The 26,478-nt window shown below is 37.2% G+C and overlaps 1 protein-coding gene across 1 annotated transcript; it reads left to right on the forward strand.

Moving 5' to 3' along the window:
- Positions 1-17,306: 17,306 nt before the first annotated feature.
- LOC149183093 (cysteine-rich receptor-like protein kinase 2) lies at positions 17,307-23,200 on the forward strand. Its single transcript, XM_089414826.1, has 5 exons — positions 17,307-17,337; positions 21,752-21,915; positions 22,002-22,169; positions 22,311-22,561; positions 22,690-23,200. The coding sequence occupies exons 1-5, from the start codon at positions 17,307-17,309 to the stop codon at positions 23,198-23,200; spliced, it is 1,125 nt and encodes a 374-aa protein (XP_089270952.1).
- The last annotated feature ends 3,278 nt before the right edge of the window (positions 23,201-26,478 follow it).

Here is a 26,478-nt window from a genome sequence, read left to right on the forward strand (position 1 = left end):
TTACAGGGCCACAAGAAACGTGTAACTACAATTGAGATGCTGGTTGGTCCTTCATGGGCTCTATTCATGGATGAGATATCAACAGGGTTGGACAACTCAACAACATATCAAATTGTGAAATGCTTACGCCATAGTGTCCACTTCTTGGATGAGACAACCTTTATTTCGTTGCTGAAACTAACGCCGAAAACATATGAAATCTTTGACGATATATTCCTGAATTTCTGATGGTCAGATTGTATATAAGGGCCCCCGTGATAATATGATCGAATTCTTTGAATCTATGGGTTTCAGGTGCCTTGACCGCAAGAGCATGTTAGATTTCTTGTAGGAAGTCACTTCGAAAAAAGATCAACAACAATATTGGGCATTTAAGAATCAACCATATAGATTTGTACCCATGAGGGAATTTTCCGAGGCATTTCAATAATTTCATGTTGGACAGAAAGTGGCCCAGGAGTTGTCTGTGCCATACGATAAAAGAAAGAGCCATCAAGCTACGCTTACCATTTCCAAGTATGGCATGAACAAGAAGGAACTTTTCAAGGCCTGTTTCTCCAGGGAATTGGTTCTCATGAGGAGAAATAGGATCTGTAGAGTAAGGATTTTGAGGCGGAAATGGACGGTCAATTTGGATACAGTAGCTTCCAATGGTGAGAGTAATAGGGTTACTGCAATCCAATTTATGTTACTATATCAAGCCAGTAAACTTCTTTCCTTATGGTTATTACCTGTTGTTTCAAGAAATAGAATTCACCATCAAAGGAAAGAATCAAAGAAAAGGTAATTTTCAATTCTTTGAGTTCATACAAGATACATATTTAGTCTGGTCAACTCAATATGAATTGACCACTCTAACAATTATCATAAAGAGAAACTTGTAGATTGGATGAAGATGACCATGGTGAATAATGAAGACAAAGGTAGTTCATGAAAGCAATAACATATATTTATTGGAGTAATAGATAGGATTGGATGGTGGAAAATTGTAGGTAAACTTGTGTGGAATAAAGACTCTGGAGAATGTTGCTATATGAGTCTCATATCTATTAGTAAGAAAATCTAATATTTTATAGTGGTATTTGGAAAGTATGTTTATGGTAACTCCAAGAGTTGGAGTGTGTAATGTAAGCTTGATGAGGCATTTGTACCGCCATGAAGTTCTTCGTAATCTTATAACCACTATGTGATTGCAAGTTTTTGGTCAGCCAGAAATGACTTTGGAAGTGCAGGGTTGTGGTAAGCAGGAAACCACTTTGCAGTGTCAGTTTCTGGTAAGCTAGAAACCACATGTGAGAATGAAATGGACAGGGATTCCTGTAGGCATGGTTTAGGGTCAGCCGACAAAACCCTAGGCATGGTTTGGGGTAAGCCGATAAAACCCAAAGCATGGTTATGGGTAATTCGAGAAAACCCATAATGATGATGAAAGAGGAGGATTTAAAGGTACAGGTACAAATATGTAGATAATGGTTTACTGAACGATGTACACGAAGGGTTTCCTAGTAGAATGGTGGTTGCAAAAGTTGGGCACCCATGCATTCTAGTGGATGGTTGTTCCTTTATATGGATGTCGTCATATTATTTTTTGATCATACATGTAAACAATAGGACCACATTTATACTTTGTTGATTGAGATCGAGACAAGTAGTCATTAAAGGAGGGAATTGAACATATAATTCCTACTTGTCTCAGTTGTGATTCATTTTATGAAAAAGAGTTTTTCCCTATTCTCTAGGAGTTGTTTAGAACTAGTTGTTTCCTAGATTGGTGTGTGGTTGAGATATTCTCTCAACCAACTAATTGTGTGTCCAAGACAGTTTCCCCATCTTAAGACAACACTTCATGTATATATGTAATATTATTTATCAATGTAAGTGTGTGCATTATTCAATAGTAAGTAAATATAATTGGATGATATACAAATCATGTGTATATTTGTTGATACATTGTGTGAAATGTAGAGGAAGAAAGATTCCTCTGCACCTCAGCACTTTTCACAATGTATCGACAACCATAAGCACCATTACTATTTCGAGATGAACATGATCATGAAATGCACATTTCAAATTCATATAATTAAACCATTCGCCGTGACACAAAAAGAATGAACCAACACCTCAAGATGGTTATAAAATATAGAGGCATTGTGTTAATAAATTTGATTTACAAAACTTTGAGTTTATGTTAATTATAGATTTTAATATTTAATACATATGAAATGTTAATTATAGATTTGAATATTTAATATATATGAAATTAGTAAGTTTATGTTAATTATAAAATTTGATATTGGCATTGTTTTAATAAATTTGATTTACAGAACTTTCAGTTTATGTTAATTATAAATTTGGATATTTAATTATTCTAATTTAAGGCAAATTGACATTGTTTTAATAAACCCGATTTAGACAACTTTGTGTTGAGAAACAACAATAGGAAATTTCAGTTTAATTTGTCCTTGAATTAAACTGAGAATTAAAATCGAATTCTATTCTCATAGAAACTTGTAAATAGTTAATTAAGTTTAATTAACTTAATTAACTTAGGAATTTTGAGTTGAAAGTCTTTCTAAAGTCATATATATGTTATCCCTAAGTTTTAGGGGTATAGTATAAATTTAAATTGAGTTTTAAATTAGATAACTCAATTTACTGAGTTATTAAATTAATTCCCAACTATTTGTGGAACTAATAGAGTTAATAGTTAGTTGGTGCCCTAGTGCATCCACAAGTGTCACTCTAGTTAACTGAAGATTCCCTCATCAGAAATTCATGCATGTCAATTTTGCGAAGGACCTTGTTGAGACTAGAGTGCAGGACAATGCGCTATCAGTTGTATGATTTATTGAGTTGTAAATATCATGCATTCAATCAGAGAAACACCTATGCTTTCATTGTGTAGTTTTGGAGGCATGAATTCCCTTTAAATGTGGGCTATTCATCCTAGGAACTATGCAAGGAAATAGGGGCTTGGAGAGCTACAAAATTGGCTAAGTTTTGGCCAAGAGCTTGCTTGTGAGCTGAGAGAGTTGAGCATACTTGTGTGGAATTTTTCTAGTGAGAACAAGCTTTGTATCTTCACTAATATTTCTAATATATGCAATACGTATAGTGGGGTGTTGAGTAGTGGATTTCCCCAGATACATCTTGTGTTATATGCCATTGATTTATCTTCTTCTTGTTCATATTGTTTTCATCGCTCTATTGGCTTCCGCTGGTTGAAGGTAGAAGTAGATTCTTGTCCTGTGCTTTAGTAAATTGCATGAACTTGTGAATCTACAAGATTTTCTAGATGGTATCAGAGCTGAGAACAATATCCTAGAGGAGATTTCAAAGTTTTGAGATTTCGGTTACAGGTGAAATTCAAATTTACAATACATACTTCAGGATTGGCAAATGGCATTATACGGTTTGCGGTTCCAGTATGCCTTCAAAGGTAGATCAAATTTTATAGCTTAGAGGGACAAAATGGAGGCTTTGCTAGAGGATAATGGCTTGAATAAATTCATTGATTAGGAAACTTCCTAAACCAACAACATCGGATGCACAAAATTTGGTCGAATGGAAGAAGTGTGTGGCAAAGGCGAGGCATATAATCCTTAAGGGAGTTCGATACTACATTGTCTCGAGTCTCCATGGCAAGGAAACTCTGTATGCAATGTGGAAAACATTGACTGACTTGTATGAAAACAACAGTGACCAAAGGAAATTGGCACTAAACGACAAACTTTGAAAAATCAAAACGGAGAAAGGTGAAATGATTCTAAAATACTTAACTAAGTTCACTCAGTGTCATGATGAAATTGGAAGTGTTGGAGTCACTGTTCCTGAGGATGATATGGTGAGTCTTTCTCTTCTAAGACTCCCAAAGAGTTGGCATAGTTATCACGACTCTATCAATGGAGGGGAGAAGCTATGGAACTGGGAACAACTATGGTCAGATTTGATGCAGGAGGAGATCAGGAGGAACACCAGGGATGAATCTTCATCAAATATTGATGGTGAAGAGAATTGTGCCTTAGCAATTAAGGCAAAGAAGGGGAAAGGGTAAAATTCCCCTTCCAAACTAGATTCTTATCATGGAGGTAAGAAGAAAGACATGATGAAAGTTAAGTGCTTTCATTGTCATGAGCTGGGCCATTTCGCTACAAATTGTCCACTCAATATGTCCAAGAAGAAGTCCTTAGGAGGAGCAACGAGTGAGGCCTTGGCCTCTCAATTCGAATTGGACTTTTCCCCCATTGCATGAATGGTGTCATCAATGATGGGAACTGTATGGTACTTAGAGAGTGGAGCTTCATTCCACATGAGTGGTGACAAAGATTTATTTAGTGACCTAGAGGAGAAAGATCTCTAGATGCTTATCGAGATGGGTGACAATAGAAAGTATAGTGTTACTGGATTGGGTGCGATTAATTTTCAGAGGAGCATGGGGCTCCACTCACCTTGTAGAACGTTATGTATGTTCCCGAGTTGAAGAATAACTTGGTATCCATTTCCATGCTTGAGGATAGAGGTCATGATGTGATTTCTTGAAAGGAAAGGCGTTCCTTCAACACATAGCCACGGGTCAAGTAAAGAAAATAGGGATTCGGGCGAAGAATCTCTATAAGATGTAGGTAGAGGAGTGTGCTTCTTTGAACACAAAAATAGAAAGGGTGCAGAGCCGAGACATTGGAGAGTTGTGGCACAAGTGATTGTGCCACTTTGCATCACGAGGCTTTGAAGATATTGCAGCAGATCTCTACCAGTCTTCCCAAAGGTACACTTGAGTAAGTTGATACATGCAAGGGGTGTACTTTAGGGAAGTAAACCAAGTCTTCCTTTCATGATAGAGACAGTGGAGCAGAGGTCATTCTAGAGTGATTCCATTCAGATGTGTGTGGACCATTCTCAACAACATCGTTGGCAAAACACAGGTATTATGTTATATTTGTTGATGACTATTCCCGTAAGTACTAGATATTTTTCATGCAGAAAAATGATCAAACTTTCACAAAGTTTTGTGAGTTTAAAGAATTGGTGGAGAAAGAATCAATCAAGTCAAGGTGAAATCTCTACATAGTGATAACAATGGTGTGTATGTCTCAAATAATTTTAAGAATTTCTGTGCAGTGACAAGGATTAAACAGGAGTTGACGACACCCCATAACTATTAGCAGAATAGGGTGGCCCAGAGGAAGAACTTAAGCATAGTAGGGACAGTGAGGGCGATGTTGCATGATCATGGCCTAACACTAAACTTGTTGGCTGAGGCATGCAACACATTGGTTTATGTTCAGAACCCTAGCCCACATCGGATACTTGAGATGAAGACACCAGAGGAGGCTTATTCCGGTAGGAGCCCAGATGTTGGTCACTTGAGGATTTTGGGGTCATTGGTATATTTTCATGTCACCAAAGATGCACGGAAGAAGCTTGAGCCGGCAACAGAGTTCGAAATATTTGTGGGGTACACTTATACACCTCACAATTATCAGGTGTACTTGATGACCAACACGATGATAGTGGTTCGCAGGGATGTCAGATTCGATGAGGAGAAGGCCATGTGAGTTTCCCTTGAGAGGGATATTGAACTACATGTGGATGAGAAAATTTTAGCTCCTAAGGCTAAGGAGCCTCAGATAGATGTGGAGAAACCACATGAAGAGGATCTAGGAGTGGAGACATCCACTTAGGCGGAGTCTTCCCGAGAGGGAAGAAAGTGCACCAGAGAGGCTGATAGATTTTTTCATGATGCACGGGGGATTGTGGGAGCACCCACCTCTCAATGCAGGAAGAGGAGGTCACCTCAGAGGTACACTAGATACATGGTTCTTATGGGTGAATGTGTTGTGACAGAGCAATATTCCTTTAAGGAAGTAGTGGAGCAATCAGTTTGAGTTGATGCCATGGTGTAGGAGTACGACTCCATAGTTCGTAATAGTGTTTGGGATGTGGTCTGGAGATTAGAGGACAAGTCAATGGTGAGCTCCTATTGGTTTTACAAGGTAAATCAAGCTACAGATAGTATTGTGGAGAATCATAAGGCCAGATTTGTGGCCCGTGTCTTTTCAAAGGTAGAGGGGATCAACTATGATGAAACCTTTTCTCCTATTGCAAGGTACTCATCGATCAAATCTATATTGCTACTATCAACATAGATGGGCTGGAAGATATATCACATGGATGTAAATACAATCTTCCTTAATGGCACGATTGAGGAAGAGGTGTACATAGAGAAACTTGAAGGTTTTGAGACCATTGACCGCGAGTCGCATGTGTGCCAGATCAAGAGAGTGTTGCATGGGTTGAAGCAAGCACCCCATGCTTTGTACACTAGGATAGATAGTTACTTCACTAGTTTAGGCTTCATGAAGAGTGAAGCGCATGTGAACCTGTAACACATAGTGGTCGAAGGTAAACTGTTTATCATTGTACTTTATGTTGATGATCTCATACTAACAGGTGATGATCAATTGATCAAATATTGCAAGGAGGACCTTGCAAGAGAGTTTGAGATGAAGGACATGTGTCTCTTGCATTACTTTCATGGCATGGAGGTTTCCCAGGGAGATGGGGAGTTATTTGTGTCTCAGGGAAAGTATGCCAAAGAGATACTCAGTGTATTCTGCATGGAGAGCAACAAACCCATGAAGACTCCTTTAGCAGGTAACTGGAGGAAGGAGGATGCTAATTCAGGGGATGTAGTGGAAGCTAATGTTTACAAGAAGTTTGTGGGTTCACTCATGTACTCGGTGAACAGACGACTGGATATGTGCTATGAATTTAACCATGTTAGTCAAGCGATGGTTAGGTCTACCAAGTTGTATTCGAAGGCAGAAAAAAATGAGTTGAGATACCTTAGGGGCACTTCTCAGTATGGATTATGGTACAAAAAGATAGAGCGAGTGAAGCTTCAAGGCGTCATCCATGTAGATTGGGCAAGGAGTCCATCCGACTCTAAGAGCACATCAAGAGGGATCTTGAGTATTGTGCCAGCGACAATTTTTTGGTATAGCAGGAAACAAAGATTGGTTGCACTCAGTTCGACAGAGGTACAGTACATGGCTGTGAGTCAGGAAGCATTTGAGGCCATCTGGATGAGGAAGATCCTCGTTGTGTTGTTGGTCAATAGATGGATCCAACTCTATTTTTGCTGCGATGATCAAATTTTTATCAAACTCTCTAAAAATCTAGTCATTCATGATCGGTCCAAGCATATTGATATTCGATATCATCATCTCAGAGAGTGTGTATTGAGTTAGATTATGTTATTAGAGCAAATTCCCATGGAAGAGCAAGAAGCTGACATTTTGACAAAGACATTGTCAAGATGTCAGTTTGAGTTTCACAGAAACAGCATCGGGGTAGCTCATAATCCCTTTCTTGTTGAAAGGGAGTGTTGAGAAATGGAAACAAGAAATTCTAGTTTAATTTGTCCTTGAATTAAACTGAGAATTAAAATTGAATTCTATTCTAATAACAACTTGTAAATAGTTTTTTTGTGTAAGTCAGCTTGTTATATTAAAAAAGAGGAAAATATAGTACAAAAAGTCTGCACTTACAGACAGAGGGCCGCCAGATTGTAGGCCTATCTTCATAATTTACCAAAAGAGATAACCAGACTAACATGAGCACACCGCGCAGGGTGGCATAGTCATAGAGCTTAACAAAAAGACAAACAACTAAACATCTGCCTAATTGAGGCAGCAGACAGACGACATAAGCGATAGACCAACTAACTAGCATAACAGAAGGGAACATAAAAGACCAGCCGAAAGAACTCAGATACCAGCCACGGTAGAAACAACCCCTTTACATCTTGAGCACAACATAATTCCTGGAAGTCTTCGGAGCTGGTTCAGACATTGAGATGCCTGCCTGCGCAGGCTTGGGATGAGTGCCTTGATAATCTCCCACCAGTTCTTCCTTCTGGTTCTCGGCTTGCCTTGTATCCTGTCCAATAGTTTTCCTTAAGAGTTTGATTAGCACCGTGAGCTTCTTAGTAATGCTATCGACCTGTTGTTCCAGCGCACTAACCTTGAACTCCAGGCTCTCTAAGATCGTAATGTGTTCCTCAGTCTTAGCCTCTGAGATGTACTGGACCTTTCGTAATTGCTCCGCGTAATTGCCCTGCATGCTCAATGCTTGAGCTAGTAGTGTTTTCATTCTTCAGCTTTTTTCTTGAGTCCTCACAAACTGGGTGGCCCGCGTGGTGACAGTTCCGGGATCCTGAAGCCAATCCACTTCCTCTTCTATTTCCTGCTCCGTCAGCTTCTTTTCTTCCTCATGGACCATGGCTTCCAGGTCAATGATCTTTCACTTGTTCTTTTGCGAAGTGCGAGTTTCATACATTTCTCTAGCCACCTTGAGATCTTTGTTAGCAGAAGCGTTACGACTTCCTTCCCCTGCCATAATCGTGCCTACACTCACGGTATAGTTCTGGGTGCTTTCAGCAGAATAGATGGGCTCTGGCCTACTACACGATAAAACAGTGCTTTTTCTCTTGCCTTTGGTGGATGTTAAATAGAGATTGCCTGGGATGTTACCGGTTGAAGACCGCCTGTCACTTTGCAACTTGCAAGTCATATCATAATTACTTCTGCGTGATGGCGAATTGTTTGGGTAGTGGCTCATATTCTTTCCCTTACGGTCACCTTTTCTCTCTTGCTTCAGTACCTGCCAAGTGTCCCCCTCCTTGACCTGGCCTCGGTCGCGCATATCCTTATTCATCATATCTAATAATCTATCCTCTTTCTCCTTCTCGTGCCATAACTATGCCGAACTCGTGTGTCCTTCTTGCCCCTGCAAATCTTTAATGGTGCTTGCAGTGCCTGCATGTCTCATCATAGTATGACGTCCTTATAGTCTTCCCCCCAATCAATCTGAATTGTCGTCACCCAGATCTTGCCTGGAGAGCTGGGTGCACTTTTCTTTTAATTCTGAGCAGTCTACATTCTGCCAACAGCTGTCCCACGTAGTGTTTGGGTGCTCGATTCCAAAGTTCGCCAGGTGGTCCGCAACCATATTAGCTTTCCGTCGCATAGCCTGAAAAATCAGACCTTTCATTTCTCCCAGTATTCCTGCGATGTTGTCTATAACCTTTGCAAGTCTCCAATGTTTGGTAACCTTACTTGCTTTTGCTCCCCCGTAGAGCTTCCTTGCCGTTGTGATTGCTAACTCTGAGTCTCCCTCAACCACCACGACTCTAAGCTGTGCATCTCTGAGAATTCTGAGTCCTTGTTCCATGGCCGCAAAATCCATCTCGTATTAGTTCCTTCCCTTAAGGCGTTACTGTAGATGTGAAGAATTTCCCCTTCATTGTTCGTTATGATGCCTCTGATGCCCCAAGCCTGGATTGACTCTGGAGGCTCTGTCAAAATTCAGCTTGAGAAAGCCTGCAAGAGGACGCCTCTAACCAATTGACGCGGTACTTGGCTTCTGCTGGCAGTTCGTGGTACCCATACTTCTGCCGTTATCCAATTTGAAGGCTTTTAAAATGTGTAAGTCTCTAACAAAAGCTTGGTTATCTGGTTCTACCCTGCACTTTACCAGGATTAATTTTCTTATATTGTAGGTTATTGTGTCTAGTGAATGATCCATGTCTTTGTATTCATTCTAAAAGATTCTTCTATTTTGTTCCTCCAGATGGTCCAAGTTATAAATCCTAGCAAGGTTTTCCATATGCTATTAATTCTTATATTATTTGAATACCCACTCTGCCAATTCATGATGGTGTCCTGGATAGAGTCCTTGGTTCTATCTGTCTTTTGCATAATGTTTTCCACCCAGTTCCATAGGTGACAAGCCCAGTCGCAAGTGTTGAAGAGATGGTTCATTGTTTCTTCAGCTGAATTTCACATGGGGCATCTAGATGGGCCATTAAATCCTTTCTTGTGAAGATTCTTCCAAGTGAGGGTTTTCCTTTGCATCAGGAGCCATAGGAAGGTTTTAATCTTAGGCCAAAACAGAGTATCCTAGACCTTATTGCTCCATTGAATCACCTCCATTTGCTCTATATTTTCGAGATGCTCCCTGGCTTCCTTGAGCGTGAAATTACCACTCCCTTTCATGCCCCAACTTAGCTGTGCTTTTTCTTCAGCTTTCCTTATCTTCCTTTTGTTTAGTTGGTTGAGCAAATCTCTTATATTGTTGTTTTCCTCATTTGATCTTTCTGTGTCGTTGAACAACCAATCTCTCCATTCCTGGTCCCTGCTGCTGTGATTCCAGTATTGATGGACAGTGTATCTTCCCCTTTCCTGACACTGTCTCTAAAGGCCTGCTAACTCTGGTCTTTCAAGCTTCGGGAGTTGCTGCCAAGCATCTTCCCAAAATAAAGCTGTTTCCCCATTTCAGATTTCCCAAAAGCTGTGATCCTGCACAATGTCGCGATTCCTTCTTGCTAAATTCCAAATGGGAGACCCTTCAGGAACCTCCTGCAGTCTTATTAGTTCCTGAATGTTGCACTCTGGGGTATATTTTTCTTTCCAGTGTCTGGCCCATGGAATATTGGATTCCTTCAACCATCTCCACCAGAGCTTGGCTCCACAGGTCATGTTGATAGTGGAAGGATCCACTGGATTTAAGCCCCCCAATTCTTTCGATTTGCATAGTTTGTTCCAGGCAACAAGCGCCCATTTTTTTTTTCTGCATTGCCATTCTAAACAAAGGATCTCTGGATTGCCCTTATCTGCTGTAGGATTCTTTTGGGGCAGGGATAATAGAGAGTAGGTACTACGGAATAGCTTGCAATACTCCTTTGGTGAGGACTAATATTCCAACGAAATTGAGGGCCCTGTGGGTCCAGTGCTGACATCTCTTCTCCATTTTAGCCATGATTTTCTACCAATGTATCTTTTGCCAGGGTTTGTCTGTCAGAGGGGCCCCCAGATACTTAGAGGGTAGGCTACCTCTTCAAAAGCCTAGAATACTAGATAGATGCTTCTTAATAGCCAAATGAGTATTGAAGAAAAAAATAGTGGACTTTGAAAGATTAATTTCCATACCTGAGGCCTTACTGAAGAGATTTAGTATTTTTTTGAATGCCATGGCTTCTTTCACAGTTGGCGTTCCATGCAACATTGTGTCATCCACAAATTGCTGGTGAGTTGTCGCTGGTATGGAGTGAAGGGGTTGTAGTCCTTTGATTTTTCCTTCATTCTTTGCTTTGCGGATGGGTCTGCTCAGACCTTCCATAAGGATTACAAAAAGGAAAGGAGACAGAGGGTCTCCTTGCCTGATGCCTCGGGAGGGAGAGAAAGGGTCGGAGGGGGAGCCGTTGACAAGGATAGAAAATTTAGTGGATTTAATCAGGGCGAGAATCCATTTAGTCCACTGTTTATCAAAGCCAAAAGAATTCAGTATGGCTTCAAGGTAGTTCCAATTGACCTTATCATAGGCTTTAGAAAGATCTTGCTGCATCAACATTACTGCTATTTTCCTAGTCTGAAGAGTATGAACCATTTCTTGGGCTAGTAGAATATTATCCAAAATTTGTCTTCCTTCAACACACCCCAACTGTTCTTTCGAGATGAGGCCAGCAAGAATGGGTTTCAATCTGTTGGCTATAACTTTAGATATGATTTTATATATCACATTACATAAGGCTATAGGTCTAAATTTCTCTAGGGAGTTAGCCTCTTCTTCCTTTGGAATTAGAGCGAGGAAGGTAGAATTTAGCGATTTAAGAATAGAGCAGGAACGTCTAGAATCTTTTACTACTTCCCATATTTCAGTCTTAACAAAGCTCCAGTAGGCTTTATAAAAATTGATGGTAAAACCATCAGGCCCAGGTGCCTTGTCATTCGGCATTCTTCTAACCGCTTCTTCCACCTCATCCAATGAGATTTCCCTAATAAGAGCTAGGTTTTGCTCATTGGTAATGATTTTAGGAATGGCCTGAGTTAGTTCCTCAATTGCTTCAGTTCTGTCTACTTGTGGCTCCTCGGCTATATGATTAAAGTGCTTTGTGAGCAGTGTTGCTATTTCTTGGTGACTTTGTATAGTTTCCCCTTTTTCATTATTGAGACAAAGTATTTTATTTGCCCCTCTATAATCTAGCGCAGACCTGTGGAAGAACTTGGTGTTCTGTTCCCCTTCCTTTAGCCATTGTATCCTGTATTTTTGTTTCCATAAGGTCTCTTCCTGTTGACAACGTAGTTGCCACTGTTGCATCAGGACTTTTTCCTGTTCTGCTGAGTCGTCGTTGTTGTGCCCATTAGCCCATTCTTTGTGAATCTGTTCTAACTTTCCCTCTATGATCATTTTCTCCTTGAATATGTTCCCAAACTTAGTTGCATTCCATTCTTTAATTTTGTTTTTGATGTTTCTTAATTTACTTTGCAGTTTAAACATTCTGGTTGCTCTGATTTTCATTGGTTCGTGCCACCATTTCTCCACCAGTTGAATGAAATTAGGGTGATTCAACCAGAACTTCTCAAATCTGAAAGGCTTGTTTCTGGGGGTTCCTTGGATGGCCGCTATGAGTATTTAGATAAGTTTGTCTTAATTGTTATTGACAATATACTGATATATTCCTGGAATATGGAGAAACACAAGGAACATCTTAGATTGGTATTGAAAACTCTCCGGAAGCACCAATTATACCCCAAATACAGCAAGTGCGACTTCTTTAAGGAACAAATACAATACTTGGGACACATAATCACTAAAGATGAGATCGGTATGGATCCCAAAAAGACAAGGACCATAATGGAATGGCCCACACCAAAGGATGTGGCAAACATAAGATCCTTCATGGTATTAGCAGGTTACTACAGGCGGTTTGTGGAAGGATTTTTTAGAGTGGCTTATACTATCACTTCCTTGTAGAAAAAAGGAAAAACTTTCAAATGGACTGTAGGATGCCAAAGAAGTTTTGAACAACTCAAGGATCTGCTCACCACAGTGCCTATCTTAAGCATAGCGGACCCGGGTAAGGATTATGTGGTGTGTACTGATGCAAGTAAGGAAGGGGTATGAGGGGTACTGATGCAAGAAGGAAAGCTAATCGCCTATGGATCTTGAAAATTAAAGGAACATGAGCAGAAATATTCCTCTTATGATCTGGAGTTGACAGCTGTGATTCACACCTTAAAGATGTGGCGCCACTACCTAATGGGGAAAAGTTTCTTCTAATGACTGACCATCACAGTTTGACTAGTTATTTCAGTCACCTACCTTAAATGCTAGGCAGGCATGATGGGTGGATTTCCTAAGTGGTTTTGATTTCAAAATTAAGCATATGAAAGGGAAAGAGAACCAGGTAGCAGACGCTTTAAATCAGAAGGTGTAATGTCTGTATGAAATTTCTAGTAGCGAGGGGCATACTAATTTCGACGAGATGATTAAAAAGGCATCAAAACAAGATTAAAAATATCAGCAAACATAACAGTTAGTACACAGTCCAACCAACAAGGAAAACCAGCAAGGTTACACTATAGACGCAACTGGTATGCTGAACTATAAAAAAAGGTTGTATGTGCCCAACCAAGTTGACATTAAACGCTTGATTTTAGATGAATTTCAAATCGTGTTATGAAATTCACCTAAGTATTTTGGAAAACTCCTTTTGAGGGGTTGGGAACTCAGCTAAATTTTAGTACTGCCTGTCATCCACAAACAGAGGGACATACTGAACGTGTAAATCAAGTGGTAGAGGATATGTTGAGGGCCTATGTAATGCAACAACCATCTAAGTGGGAGGACTATCTGCATTTCGTTGAGTTTGTGTATAACAACGGATATCATACTTCTCTGCAGATGAGCTTGTTTGAAGTCTTGTACTGGCGAAAATGTCGCACACCCTCTAGTTGGGGGGGACCAGAGGACAAATTAATGCTAGGGACCGAAATGTTAAAAGAGATGGAGGAGCTGGTCAAGAAGGTTCGATCTAAATTGAAGGCAGCCCAAGATAGGCAAAAGAGTTTTACCAATAAAAAGAGAATTTTTAAAGAATATCAGGTGGGAGATCATGTATATGTAAGGATTTGAGCAAGAAGGAGTACGTTACAATGGATTGGGTGCACCAAGCTGGCACCCCTATTTTGTGGACCATTCCAAATTTTGGCAAGGGTTGGGCCAGTAGCATACCAACTTGCCCTACCAAGCCATATTGGGGTTCACAACGTTTTCCATGTATCAGTATTGAAAAAGTATGTTTATGACCCTAAACACATAGTCAGTTGGCAAGATGTTCAGGTAAAAAAAAAAATCTTAGATAGATCAGTTAAATTAAGATGATAAAGGCAAAACTGACTTTAATTCTGTGGTTACAGGTCGAACTGAAAGGAGAATTCTTGGTCGAGCCACAAAATATTCTCGAATGGAGAGAAGTAATGTTGCGGAAATGAGCCATCATCCAAGTTAAAGTGCAAAGGTAGCACTTTGGGCTATATGAGGCCACCTGGGAGGGTGAACACCGCATGAAAGAAGCATATCCAAAGATGTTTGAGGCTGAAAAACATCAGGACGATTTTTTCTTTCAGGGGGGAAGATGTAATGTCCCGAGTAAAGCTGTAAATATTTTTATTTACCTAAGTAAGGAAATTGGATAATATTGTTAATGTTATTTTACTGTTTGGTTAATAATATTGTTAATTTCTAAAGTTAGAGAATGACTGAGTATTAACAAATTGTAACTTTTCATAAAGAAGTTGGAAAAAAGGCAGTTGCTAGTAAGGAAAAGGGGGAAAACCCTAATTGTCTCTCCTAACAGAAAACACTCCAAGAAAAAGGGTGGAGGGGAGGAAAAACCGTGTTGTAGGGACAGACGGGAAGATTTGAAAAAAAAGAATGCTAAGTCTGGTGATGACCAGATAACATTAACACTATGTGAAGAAGTCTTGCTGAAGACCATGGTTCAACAAACAGGCTTGAGGGGAGATTTGGTCTTGAAGACAAATCTCATCGATGGGAGGATGACAAGCTAAATTGGTAAGGTGACTGAGTCCGATTGGAAACTTTTGTACAGGATCATAGATAAGTAGTACCTTACGATATTTATATTGTAAGAAGAATGACATGCTTGAATAATTGTGTGTGTTACAGTGAGTCTTTTCTTAAATTTATAGTTGATAAGTAATCTGAAAGTGGAAGAAATATAAGAGCTCTGCAATTATATTTAATAGAGAAAAACATTGCCTGTAGAAATACGAGAGTTTCGTATATATTATGCTGACAAATAATTTCAATGTCTGTCGAAAAATAAAAGTCTGGAGATTTATAAACTATCAAGTATTCATTATTTTGTGTGAAATAAGAGTGCTGTAAATTGCATTCCTCCAGAGAAATTAATTACAGTAGATTTTAAAGGTTATAAAGTAGAATTTACCTGAGATTGTAGACTATAGAATTAAAAGAATTTACTCAAGTTTATAAAAACCCAGAGAGAACTCTCGGTTAGGAATGGGGTGGAAAGTACTTATCGAGAAAGCCTTAGTGGGGAAGTACGTAGAAAGTAACAAATGGGCTCAACAATTTAGTACCATGAAGTAAGGGAAAACCAGACATAAAGACCGAAACTGATTTGTTCAAGCAATCAGATACCATCTGATGCCAGAGGGGTCTGCGCAAATAGACCTGAGTGAATGGCATAAGTCTAGACAGAGACTAGCCTCTCTGAAGGGCATGTACCTAATGCACAAGCAACCCACAACAAAGATTTTTGTAAACCTCGTTTACAAGTGTCTGGGTAGGTAAGAACCTACGGAGATTAGGAATCTGGAGAAACCAAACCTGAGATTATCTAATTAATAAAGAGGAAATGTTGCGTAAGCACAGTGGTGCAAATGTAATAAGGGGATGGAGAGCCTTTGTGGCGAGTTCAAACCCCTGAACCCTACCTTTGAAAAATTCAAGGGTTTAAATGATGAATATAACTCAGAGTTTCCACTTGCGGCTGACCCTGGTAATACCAGAGTCTCGGCATAGCGAAGAAATTATAATTACACATAAAAATAATTAGAATCAAGCAAAAACTCATTTCAGCGAATTTTGATGCAGTCAATTTATTAAGAACAATAATAGCGAACCATGCACTGAAACATTATTACCATATCAGTTGTGCAGTTAAAGGAGAAGCTAGTAAGAACGAGTAGACTTTTCAGAAGGATTTAAAGAACTCAAGAAACATTTCCACGATAAACATATTGCAAAAAGATAGTAATATAGCATTGTGTAGTTCAAAGAATAGAGCCTCGTAATACTGAACATTTAGCCAAAGCCATATAAAAATTATCGAGTCTGAAGAGCAAAACAGAGCGTGTATCGCCGTCTTGGGCCAAGATAATACATCCGCCAAAGTATGGAAAACTTAAACTATGATTAACCAAAAATAAACCTCTGTTCTTAATTACAGTTCATGAAGGTGAAATCCTGAGTGTAAACTCAGCTTGAATCGAAGCTTAAACAAAAGACCCTAGACTAGAAAACCTCGAATTGACTGGAAGGATGAGCTACAAAAAGACCCCACTGGCTAGCAAGAAGTGGTGAATCCTACCACGTTTAAACCATATTAACAGGGCATAAGCCAAAGCTGGATTCTACTGGTGGAACAAAGCTAAAATATTTTAATGTAAAGTGAAAGAACCTTTCCCTCTCAGCTAGAGCGAGAAAAGCTACCAGACAGGAAAATTGTAAACATACTCGGAACCCTTTTTTGAAGTCCCGTGTCAGGGTTGTAAGCTTTTCCGTTTTCAAACACTGTGGCAGGATGCGTAACCATTTCCTCCGTTTCTGCAAAGAAAAGAGCACGTATTAGAATCAACCTAAAAACCAGAAAGAGGAAAATACGTTTGTCACAGTAGAGAGCGAACAAACAAAGGAAGAAAGAGTTAATACTTGTAGCAGGAGTATGAAAATGGCAGACAAGCGGACCTTCCAACGCTCTTGAAACCATTCAAGTGCTTTGTATTCGAAACCTTTGGGTCTAGCAACCTGCAAGCGGAAGAACAGAGCATAGCTCCAAGGGAGGTAGAGCAAATGAGGCGCAAAACCCATCTAACACGAATGAAAAATCACCTGGGCAGAGCAGAACCGTAGATCTGGAGCCTCACAACCTCCATCATTGATGCGAGGATTGATCCCAAGGTGTCCTGATACGGCTACCACGCCACCCAAATGGCGGAGTAGCAAACTAAATTTTGCACTGACGGGTGGCAGCTCAACTTCAAGTGCGAGCTGAGTCATCCAAGTATGGATGGACTTCCCAATAAATAAACCGGACAGACTACTGACAATGACAGAGTATCAACAGTTTTGGGGTACTGTAGAAAAATTAATGCCCCGCATTTGATTTAAAAATTGTAATTAATAACCCGGAAATGACAGATCGAATATATGTTTGGGGTTATGGTAAGTTTGTATTAATGTTATAAAAGAACATCGGAAATGTATTCTTAAATTAAAAAAAATAAAATAAATAAATAAATTAAAAATTATTGTAATTGGATAATGGTAATTTCATTATATAGTAGATAGAGATGTGACATTTATCCCACACAGGTTAAATGCCCTATGGATACTAATTCTGTATATAAAACGAGACAAGCAAATCGCTGATCGAAATTACTCCCAGCGATTTGCAGATGCAAAAGATCCACCGCTAGAAACAAATTGCTAAGTTTCAACAATTTTGCTCTGGAACGCGCACCATTGCTACTAGTGGTTGTCCTCCTTTGATTCTTTCTGCCTATTACTGCAAAAGGAAAAAAGCTATGCAATCATCTGCAACAACAAAAGTAGAAAAGCCATGCAATCATATGCAACAATAGATTATTAAAACTCATACACCTCAAGAATCTCTGTGAGATCCACATTCCAACATTCGTATCCTCGGCTTCATACAAGAACATAATTCTTTCTGGAAAACCAACCTGGCTTTTTTTATAAAACCAACCTGCCTTTCATGAAAATAAAAATAAAGAAAATAATCATTAACACGAACATGGTGCACATCACATGACATGGAGACCTAACGGAGGTCGACGCAAACGTTGCCGGAGATAGCACTGGTCATTGGATGATGGATGGGTCCGAATGTTGAGGTGGTTATCCCACTCAAGTGCCATTTACCATTTTTTGAATTAGAAAATTTTTCGATCGGTTATAATTCCTGGGCAATTCTTCCACTTCCATTTTTTAAATTTTTAATATCATGATCTAGGCTAATTAAAACCAATAACAATTGAGTTTGTTATTATATATGATAAATGAGTGTTTGAATTTTTGCAATGATATTTTAATTTTATTATAATAATAAAAAAATCACATTAATTAATTCATAAATAAAATAATAATAATATGATTAATGAGAAAAACATTTCTGTTTATAAATTAATTACATAAATTAAAAAAAAAAATTCTCAGCAAACAAAAAATTTACTGTACTACCAAATTGTGGCCTCCGTACATAACGACTTCTATATGAAAGGCGATTCCTATTTCCGCCACAGTTTTTTAATTAATGCCCCCTGACATACGGGGCATTAGGGAAATATAACGCGAGAATGTTTTTTTTTCTCCTCCAGTTTTTTTCCTCGCATTATATTTCCCTAATGCCCCGCATGTCAGGGGGCATTAATTAAAGAAATATGGCAGAAATAGGGATCTCCTATATGAAACTACCCCACAAAATGAATGCCTCAAAAAGTGGGACGACGAATGGTACAAGATAGAAAGTCTACGCGGACTCTGTACACCTTATAAATTAATTTGTAGTTGTGGTTGGTGGATTTTCTGAGAACAGACTCCTATTTTCCTTGACCATTCAACAAAGATAAAAGACAAAACCGTATGAGAGACATGGCATATTAAAGACAGGAATCGCCCCTCCGCCCTCCCGGCCGCCCGTGGTGGCGTGGCCCCGGGCGGAGGTCCTGAATATGGCATATTAAAATGTCTTTAATATGTATATTTGGCTTTTAAATTGCTTTATTAAAAACGCTAACGGTTGAATATTGTCATTTATTTATCATCAGTAGCTCTGAAATTAAAGATTTTAATAATGGTTTTGTCGTTGGAATATAATTAGATTAATATTATTTTTAATGTTTAAATTTGGAAAATAAATATATATTTTTTTCAATATTAAAAAAATATTTTTTAAATATTTAATTTTATTGTAGTTTTATCTTCTATTTATTATATGCCATAATTTATGGATGTGGATGCAATAGTCACCTATAATTTTTACATATTTGTATAATAATTTTTTATGGAGTTTAATTTATAAATAAAATAGTTCTCAATATTTATATATATTTCTGAAATATTTGTATAGTAATTCTGATAGTGTAGTTTAACTCATAGATAATATATTATTTTTAATGATTATTGTAATATTTCCTAAATTTTCTAAAATTTTTAAAAATATATTATTGTTATTATTATTAGACATTTAATAAGACCAATTATTTTAGTTTTTAAGTGTACCATTTAATATAATAATCTGTAGTACTTAATGGGGGAGGTGTTGTAGTGATCCATTAAATTAAATAATAATAATAATAATAATATAACTTATCCATGTTGTGAACATGAGCCACACTTGTTGGCTCTAAATGTGGACAATGAAAATGTTTAATGTATGTAATGGAGATATAGTTTATAATAATAAATAGATTCAATCAATTTTTTATATGTATATTTTTTTTAAATAAAATTACAAAAAAAGAAATTTAATTTAGATTAAATGAAATTTTTTGTTCATATTTAATTAATAAATATATAATTAAAAATATATATTTATATTTATGGAAATGTGAGAAATATATAATATATTAATATTAATTATGAATTAAAATTCCCTTTACCTTATAAATTGAAATATTAATAATTCATTTTTATAACCATAATATTTAATAATTTCATATTTACATTTTCTTTTTATCATTTATATAGCGGATATCTAGTCTTTCAACCTGATTGGTTGCGACTTCGCCTGGAAAGTGGGTAAAGGTGAAAAAATTAGAGCGGATTTGGACAAGTGGGTTGGTTGTACAAGAATTTCCAGTCTTCCGCTTAACTTGGTGACCAGCTTGATTGATTAGGGCATTATATTTCAGAAGTAGATAGTGGATGCAAACCACACATCTTTTTGGTCAAATGGATGGTAAGTGTTGCTCAGCTGAATTTCGAGGGGTAATTTCCCAGTTTATGGTCCAATTATATTGCATCAGAATTAGGGATGGGATGTGATCCATTCCCTCTCATGAATGTATACTCCAAAAATTGGATTTAATCATCAAATAGTAACAGGATAAGTGAAAACATGAGTGGTGGTGGAAGATGATTTGGAAGTCGGTTTTTTAGCCAAAAAAATAATATTTCTTTGGGTTTTACCAAAACAAGGTGTAACTTGGGACCACTTGAGAAAAATGAAAAATGAAGGCATGGGTTGGTGCACACTCTCCAAAAGTGATGATGAATCCATAGCCCATTTATTTCCACGTGCCCCTTCTCTTTAAATGTATGATCAAAAGCTAAACAATTGTTGGTCTACAATCTGGAATGGACTAGGAACAATCTTATGGAAGCATGGAGAAATTGGTGGGATTCATTGGAAATCAGGGTCTTGAGAACATCTCTCTTCTGATTTGTTGGGGAATCTAGATTGCTTGGAATAAATCTACCTTCGAGGGTTCCTCTTATGCTTCTGATCTTATTGCGACATAGATTAGAAAATCCACCTTCGAGGATTCCTCTTATGCTTATGATCTTTTTGCAACATAGATTGGAAAATCCACCTTCGAGGATTCCTCCTATGCTTTTGATCTTATTGTGACAAAGATTGGAGCGATTTATGATATCTTTTCCCTTCAAGGAAGTTGTTCATGTCCCATGAAACATATCAGAAGAAGAAATTAATCATCAAATCCTTTGGTTATACTTTGTTTGCACCTCATTCGGGGAAGGAATCACTAGAGGTGGCCTCATCTTATATTTAACACTCTCCAAAATCTAAAATTATGTTTGGCAGGGGATCCAACAATTTTGCAGAACTCCTCTCTCTAAAATTCTTGCTATGTTGGGCATTGGAATTTCACTATCACTCTCTATAAGGATTTGGGTATTCTTTAAATGTCATCAAATGATTTAATGGAACTCAAAAATGCCACAATCACACAATGCTACCTATTCTTAAAAAGAGTTTAGAACTCAAACAATATTTTAATTCTAATTCTTGTAGTGACATCACAATGCTACTTATTCTTGAAAGAGTTTAGAACTCAAACAATCTTTTAATTCTAATTCATGAATTAGCATCTATAGAGAACATATCTTTTATAAAAAAACACTCAACAAGTTTTGGGGTACTTGTAAATACTCAAATGTTGATATAATTCTTGACACTCAAAACTATCAGATCTTAACCAATATTTTTTTGAACATATATATAATTTACAAAGATATTATCTTAAATACACCATAATACAATTTATGTAACTCTTTATATATATATATATAATTTTAATAAATTTAAAAATAAATATTTTATATATAAAAATGTAGAATCTATATATACTATAAATAATATTATTAATAATAAATAATACCTATAATACCGCCGTCGGGGAAATCGTCATCGAAACTAATACCTATACTGTTAGGATGCATCGGCGGAATAGCTTTGGTTGCGGTGATGTGTTGGATAGGCTTCTATCAACGTGTTAGACATCGAAGGAGCAATGACAAGACAGGTTATTATACCTCAGAGTTATTTTCCTGCTAATTATTCAGAGTTATTTAATTTGATCGTATTGGACAGTGGTTACAAAATTATTTTCATCATGTTTCCGCGTAGATGAGAATCTCGCTGCGAGGAGAAATTTCGATCAATTTCTCTTCGATTACGAAGTTATGAGAACAGCGACTGGGAACTTTGACAGAAACAATATGCTCGGCAGAGGAGGATTCGGTGAAGTTTATAAGGTATAATACCAAAAGCGGATTTGATGGTTTTGTCCAAATGCAAGCGATGTTTTCAGATTAATTCTAATGATTTAATCGATAAGCAGGGAAATCTTCCTGATGGTACGGATGTCGCGGTTAAAAAGCTGAATGGAAGGCAGACTGCTCAAGCTGCGGCGGAGTTTTTGGGAGAAGTGAAGCTCCTCACCAGCGTCCGTTACCGTAATCTTGTTCGTTTACTCGGATGTTGCACGCAAGGGCATGAACGCTTGCTGGTTTACGAATTCATGTCAGATAACAGTCTTGACAAACATTTGTTCAGTAGGTTCCTGTGATCAATACTTTTTCCAAGATTCAAGTTGTTTTTAAAAATAGCGTGTGTTGTTTCAATTATTTGTTTGGAGGTTTTCAAATAGTTGTATTGGAGCTCCACGGGAGAGATACGAAATGTTTTGAGTTGGGAAAATCGTTTAAAGATTATAGTGGGCACAGCACGAGGACTTGCATATCTACACGAGGATTCCGATGTTCGCATTATACACAGAGATATCAAATGTCCCAATATACTTTTAGATGACAAATTTCATGCTAAAATAGCAGATTTTGGATTGGCTAGATTCTTTCCAGAAGGCGAAACCCATGTTTCTACCAAAGTGGGAGGAACAATGTAAGTTGTGCAATTGGTTTATTGACTTATTAACATTGTAAGTTCTGCAGTTCAATTTTTTCTTATTCTTAGAAGATCTTCTGTATCTAGGCATTTATTTTAGCTTACAGAGATTTGTTATGACGCAGAGGTTACACTGCCCCTGAGTATGCCGTCCATGGGCAGTTAACGGAAAAAGCCGACGTTTATAGTTATGGAATTGTGGTTCTAGAGATTGTAAGTGGGAGAAAGTGTATTGATGCAAGATTGGATGCCTCTATGCAGCTCATGAACAATCACTTAATTCAAAAGAATGTAGTAATGATTTTGCTTATGGTGCAGGCTTGGAATCAATTTCAGCAAGACCACGTTCTGGATATTGTGGACCCATCACTGGAAGGGCAGTACCCGATAGAGCAGATGTCAAGAGTGATCAGAATTGCGCTTCTCTGTACTCAAGGCTCATCCGCTCTGCGGCCGGCAATGTCAGAGGTTGTATCGATGTTAACCAACAATACAGAGTTTACCGTTCAGCCCACACAACCGGCACTCATGGATGCGGATGCTGGGAGACCTACAAATTTCACTGGCACATCCGACTCTGTATGCTCAGGTTGTGCATCTCACGGATCTATCACAGTGTCATGGTTTCCTCGTTAGTGCAGGCAAGCATTGACTTATGGTAGACGCAAGCATCCTCGTATATTTCCGGTAGTGAGAAGTAGAGCATAATATGCATGGGATGCTTTTCCTCGAATCACTGCAGGAATCTTTGCTGTGAAGAGCAGAATTGGGGGGTATTTTTTTATATTTTTTTTTAATGAAAAGCCTTGTTTTATAACAAAGGCCAATGTATTTATTCACCTTGAATTTACACTTAAAATTTCTTTATCTTTAAAAATATGAAAATTAAATTCACTATTTCTTTTTATGAAATCATACTCTAATTTTAAAGCCCCGTAACCCAGAAAAACATATACGTGGAAACTGATGAATTTTAATCTTATGTGCGAAAGATAAAAATTTATTTAATTTGCTTTAGATTTCTAATAAGAAGCTTTAAGCAATATCTGTATGTGCTTTGTTTTTATCTTTTAATTATGGTTCTAAATTTTTATTGGATTTATAAATGTAATTTTGTTTTAAAAGCAATGAAGGGACTTTTCTTTCGTTTTTCAATCATTCTTCGAAATTGAGGCTTTTTAGGAGAATGTCCGGAGGTCTTGCGATTCAATCATTCACATTCTCTTTTCATAGAAAGGTATTTTAAGTTTAGTAATTTGGTTTTTGGTTATTTTTTTCACTCTTACATGGTATCACAATGTTAATAGTAAGCTAGTTTTTATTTATTTTTGAGAAATCTGTTATTAGTTCCAATTAGATTATCTTTATCAAGATAGAACGTCACATTTTTTGGTTGTTGTAGATTTGTTTTTTTTTTAATGATCCTATGGTGATGTCTAGATCTACAAAAAGGGCCTTCATTACTTTACATATCTCAAATCATTACATTTTAGGTAAGTTGATCATGGTACACTTTTATTTTCGGTCAAATTATATTAAATATTGAATGTAGATGAGAATGTTGAGATAGTCATCATAATTTTTATGTAGAAGCCTAAATTAGAGTTATTTGTAGATTTTGTTGCTCAACTATCTATAGAACAAAGATAGAAGCAAGAGTTTTTGTTGTAATGAACCAATGTGCAATTACCATTTATAGCATATTCGACAAAACTATCATTTTTTTCCCAAACTTTTGTGGCAAGAGTATTTTTTTGGGAGCAAAATATTTATGCAATAAATGTTTTTTTTATTATTGTATAAAGGTCATTGGACCGTTTCTAGAGTTGCATAAATTGTAGTTGTTACAAGTAACCAAGTTTGTTAAAATATGATGAAGTCAAAGACCATGGAGAAATGTGTCATTTCAAAAGAAAGTTGAGATAAATTGGCTTCTATATTTGGAAATGTCAATGAATTTCATGCTTTTGGAAGCAACATTATTAGCTTTATTATATAACATGTATGTCTTTATTAAGGAGTAGCTTGCAAACCTTGGGCTTTTGTGGTGCAATTAAAAGCATGTGGCAATGAAAAGGAAAACTCGAATGATTTTTTTGATCTTATCTAAGCTAACGGGTCCTTTTTAGGTTTTTTTCATCTATATTTTATTCAACATTGGATGCCTTTGGAGATGCTAGTGCTTGACAATACCTGGGGGAGGGGGGATGGGTTGAATTATTTTTGTGTTGGATTGATCATCTATTAATACTTATTGCCTTTTCTTTTTTTAATCTGACCAATAAATGATTAACAACACAATATACAACAAATAACTTATGCAATGTAAATTGTATGAGAAACAAGTAATACAAGAACACATAAACGATGAGAGAAACAATACTCTTGTGAAACACATAAGACATAAATCAAGATGTAACCAAGCATATTAACACGAGATATTAGGTGGAAACCATTTCAGGAGAAAACAATACGATTCACTTTTTCTCTTTCTTCTTCTTATTAAAATGTTCTTATTACATCATTCACTGGCCACCACCAGTGTTCACACCTACTTGTGATGCACGTTAGAACCCGCTTACTCCAATCCACTACCTGAAAAAATCCATCACTTCCAAAAATATCCAGGCCCGAACCTATTGCATGCCCTTACCTCCAATAGTTTCTGAGGCCACCAACCAAAGGAAGCCACCACTCCATGATAAAACCAATACTTGCCACATTGAAGGCCCCAACCTTCAAACCCTTGTGGACCACCTCTCATACATTTTGAGACTGAGCCCACTATTCTATGTTCCATTATCTATAGGCCACATTTCATCTATTTTCCTACTAGATCCACATATATCTCGCTCCTCAAAATAATATTTTATGCAATACAAAATATTTGACAAACCCTACCTCATCAACCCAAAAAAACTTTCTCCAATATCGTTAAAGCAACAAAACTCTCCCAACAATATATCTCTCTGAAAAAATCAACCAACAAACTCTAACTTCACATATAAATTTTTTAACCGGTCACATCAAGTTTTCAACAATAGAATCAATGTGAAAACGTTACGAGCAGTATCAACACACTCTCAGCATATCATAGACAACAACATATACAACTCTAAAGACACCTCAGTACTCTAACCCAATATTAAACACAAGGATCTCTGTTGAGTTTTACATGGATTTACATCAATAATAGATACATGTCACAAATAGACATGGCTTCATACTCTCAACCACATCTCAATGGCATATATACATGGCATACATATACTAACATTCAAATCCATTCACCTTTGCTAAAATAGGGTTGTTAGCAATTACAAAAACATAAATACAACAACTACATTAGCCTTTGTCATATGCTACACAAGAAACAACTTGAGCAAGAAGCTACATTTACTTGTCTCTTTGAATTTTATTTTAATTATGTTAATCCATAAATATAGTTGGATGCTATAGAAATTAGGTGCATAGTTGTTTATACATTGTTCAGAGGTGTGAGGTAAGAAAGCTTCCTCTGCACTTCACAAAATATATCAACCTTATGGATATTAACAATGAAACTTAAATTTATGTGAGCAATGTTTTCTTTAAGTGTATTGTTTTAATAAATTTGATTTAGAAAACTTTGAGTCTATCTTAATTATAGATTTGGATATTTAACATATATGTAATCAGTAAGTGTATGTTAATTATAAATTTGGATATTTAATATAGTTGGATTTTGTTTAATGGAATAAGAAGTTACATCTTGCTTTTCTTAGAATTTGAACAATTTTGGATTTATGTTCATCCATAAATATAGTTGGGATGCTATAGAAAGCATGTGTATATTTGTTGATACATTGTGAAGTGAGGAGGAAAGTTGGCACAACATATGAAAGTTATGGAAATTAACAAAAGAAAACATATAT

The sequence above is a fragment of the Pinus tabuliformis genome, chromosome 3_2 (assembly GCF_031772625.1).
Source record: "Pinus tabuliformis cultivar Carrire ecotype Pingquan chromosome 3_2, CPIR1, whole genome shotgun sequence".
NCBI classification, from domain to species: Eukaryota; Viridiplantae; Streptophyta; class Pinopsida; order Pinales; family Pinaceae; genus Pinus; species Pinus tabuliformis.

Excerpts from the sequence above, each read along its gene's own strand:
- LOC149183093 (XM_089414826.1), top strand. The coding sequence starts at position 17,307 with ATGACAGATCGAATATATGTTTGGGGTTATG. Across the intron at positions 17,338-21,751 it reads AATATATGTTTGGGGTTATG|TGGTTACAAAATTATTTTCA; the intron begins GTAAGTTTGTAT and ends CGTATTGGACAG. Across the intron at positions 22,562-22,689 it reads ACCAAAGTGGGAGGAACAAT|AGGTTACACTGCCCCTGAGT; the intron begins GTAAGTTGTGCA and ends GTTATGACGCAG.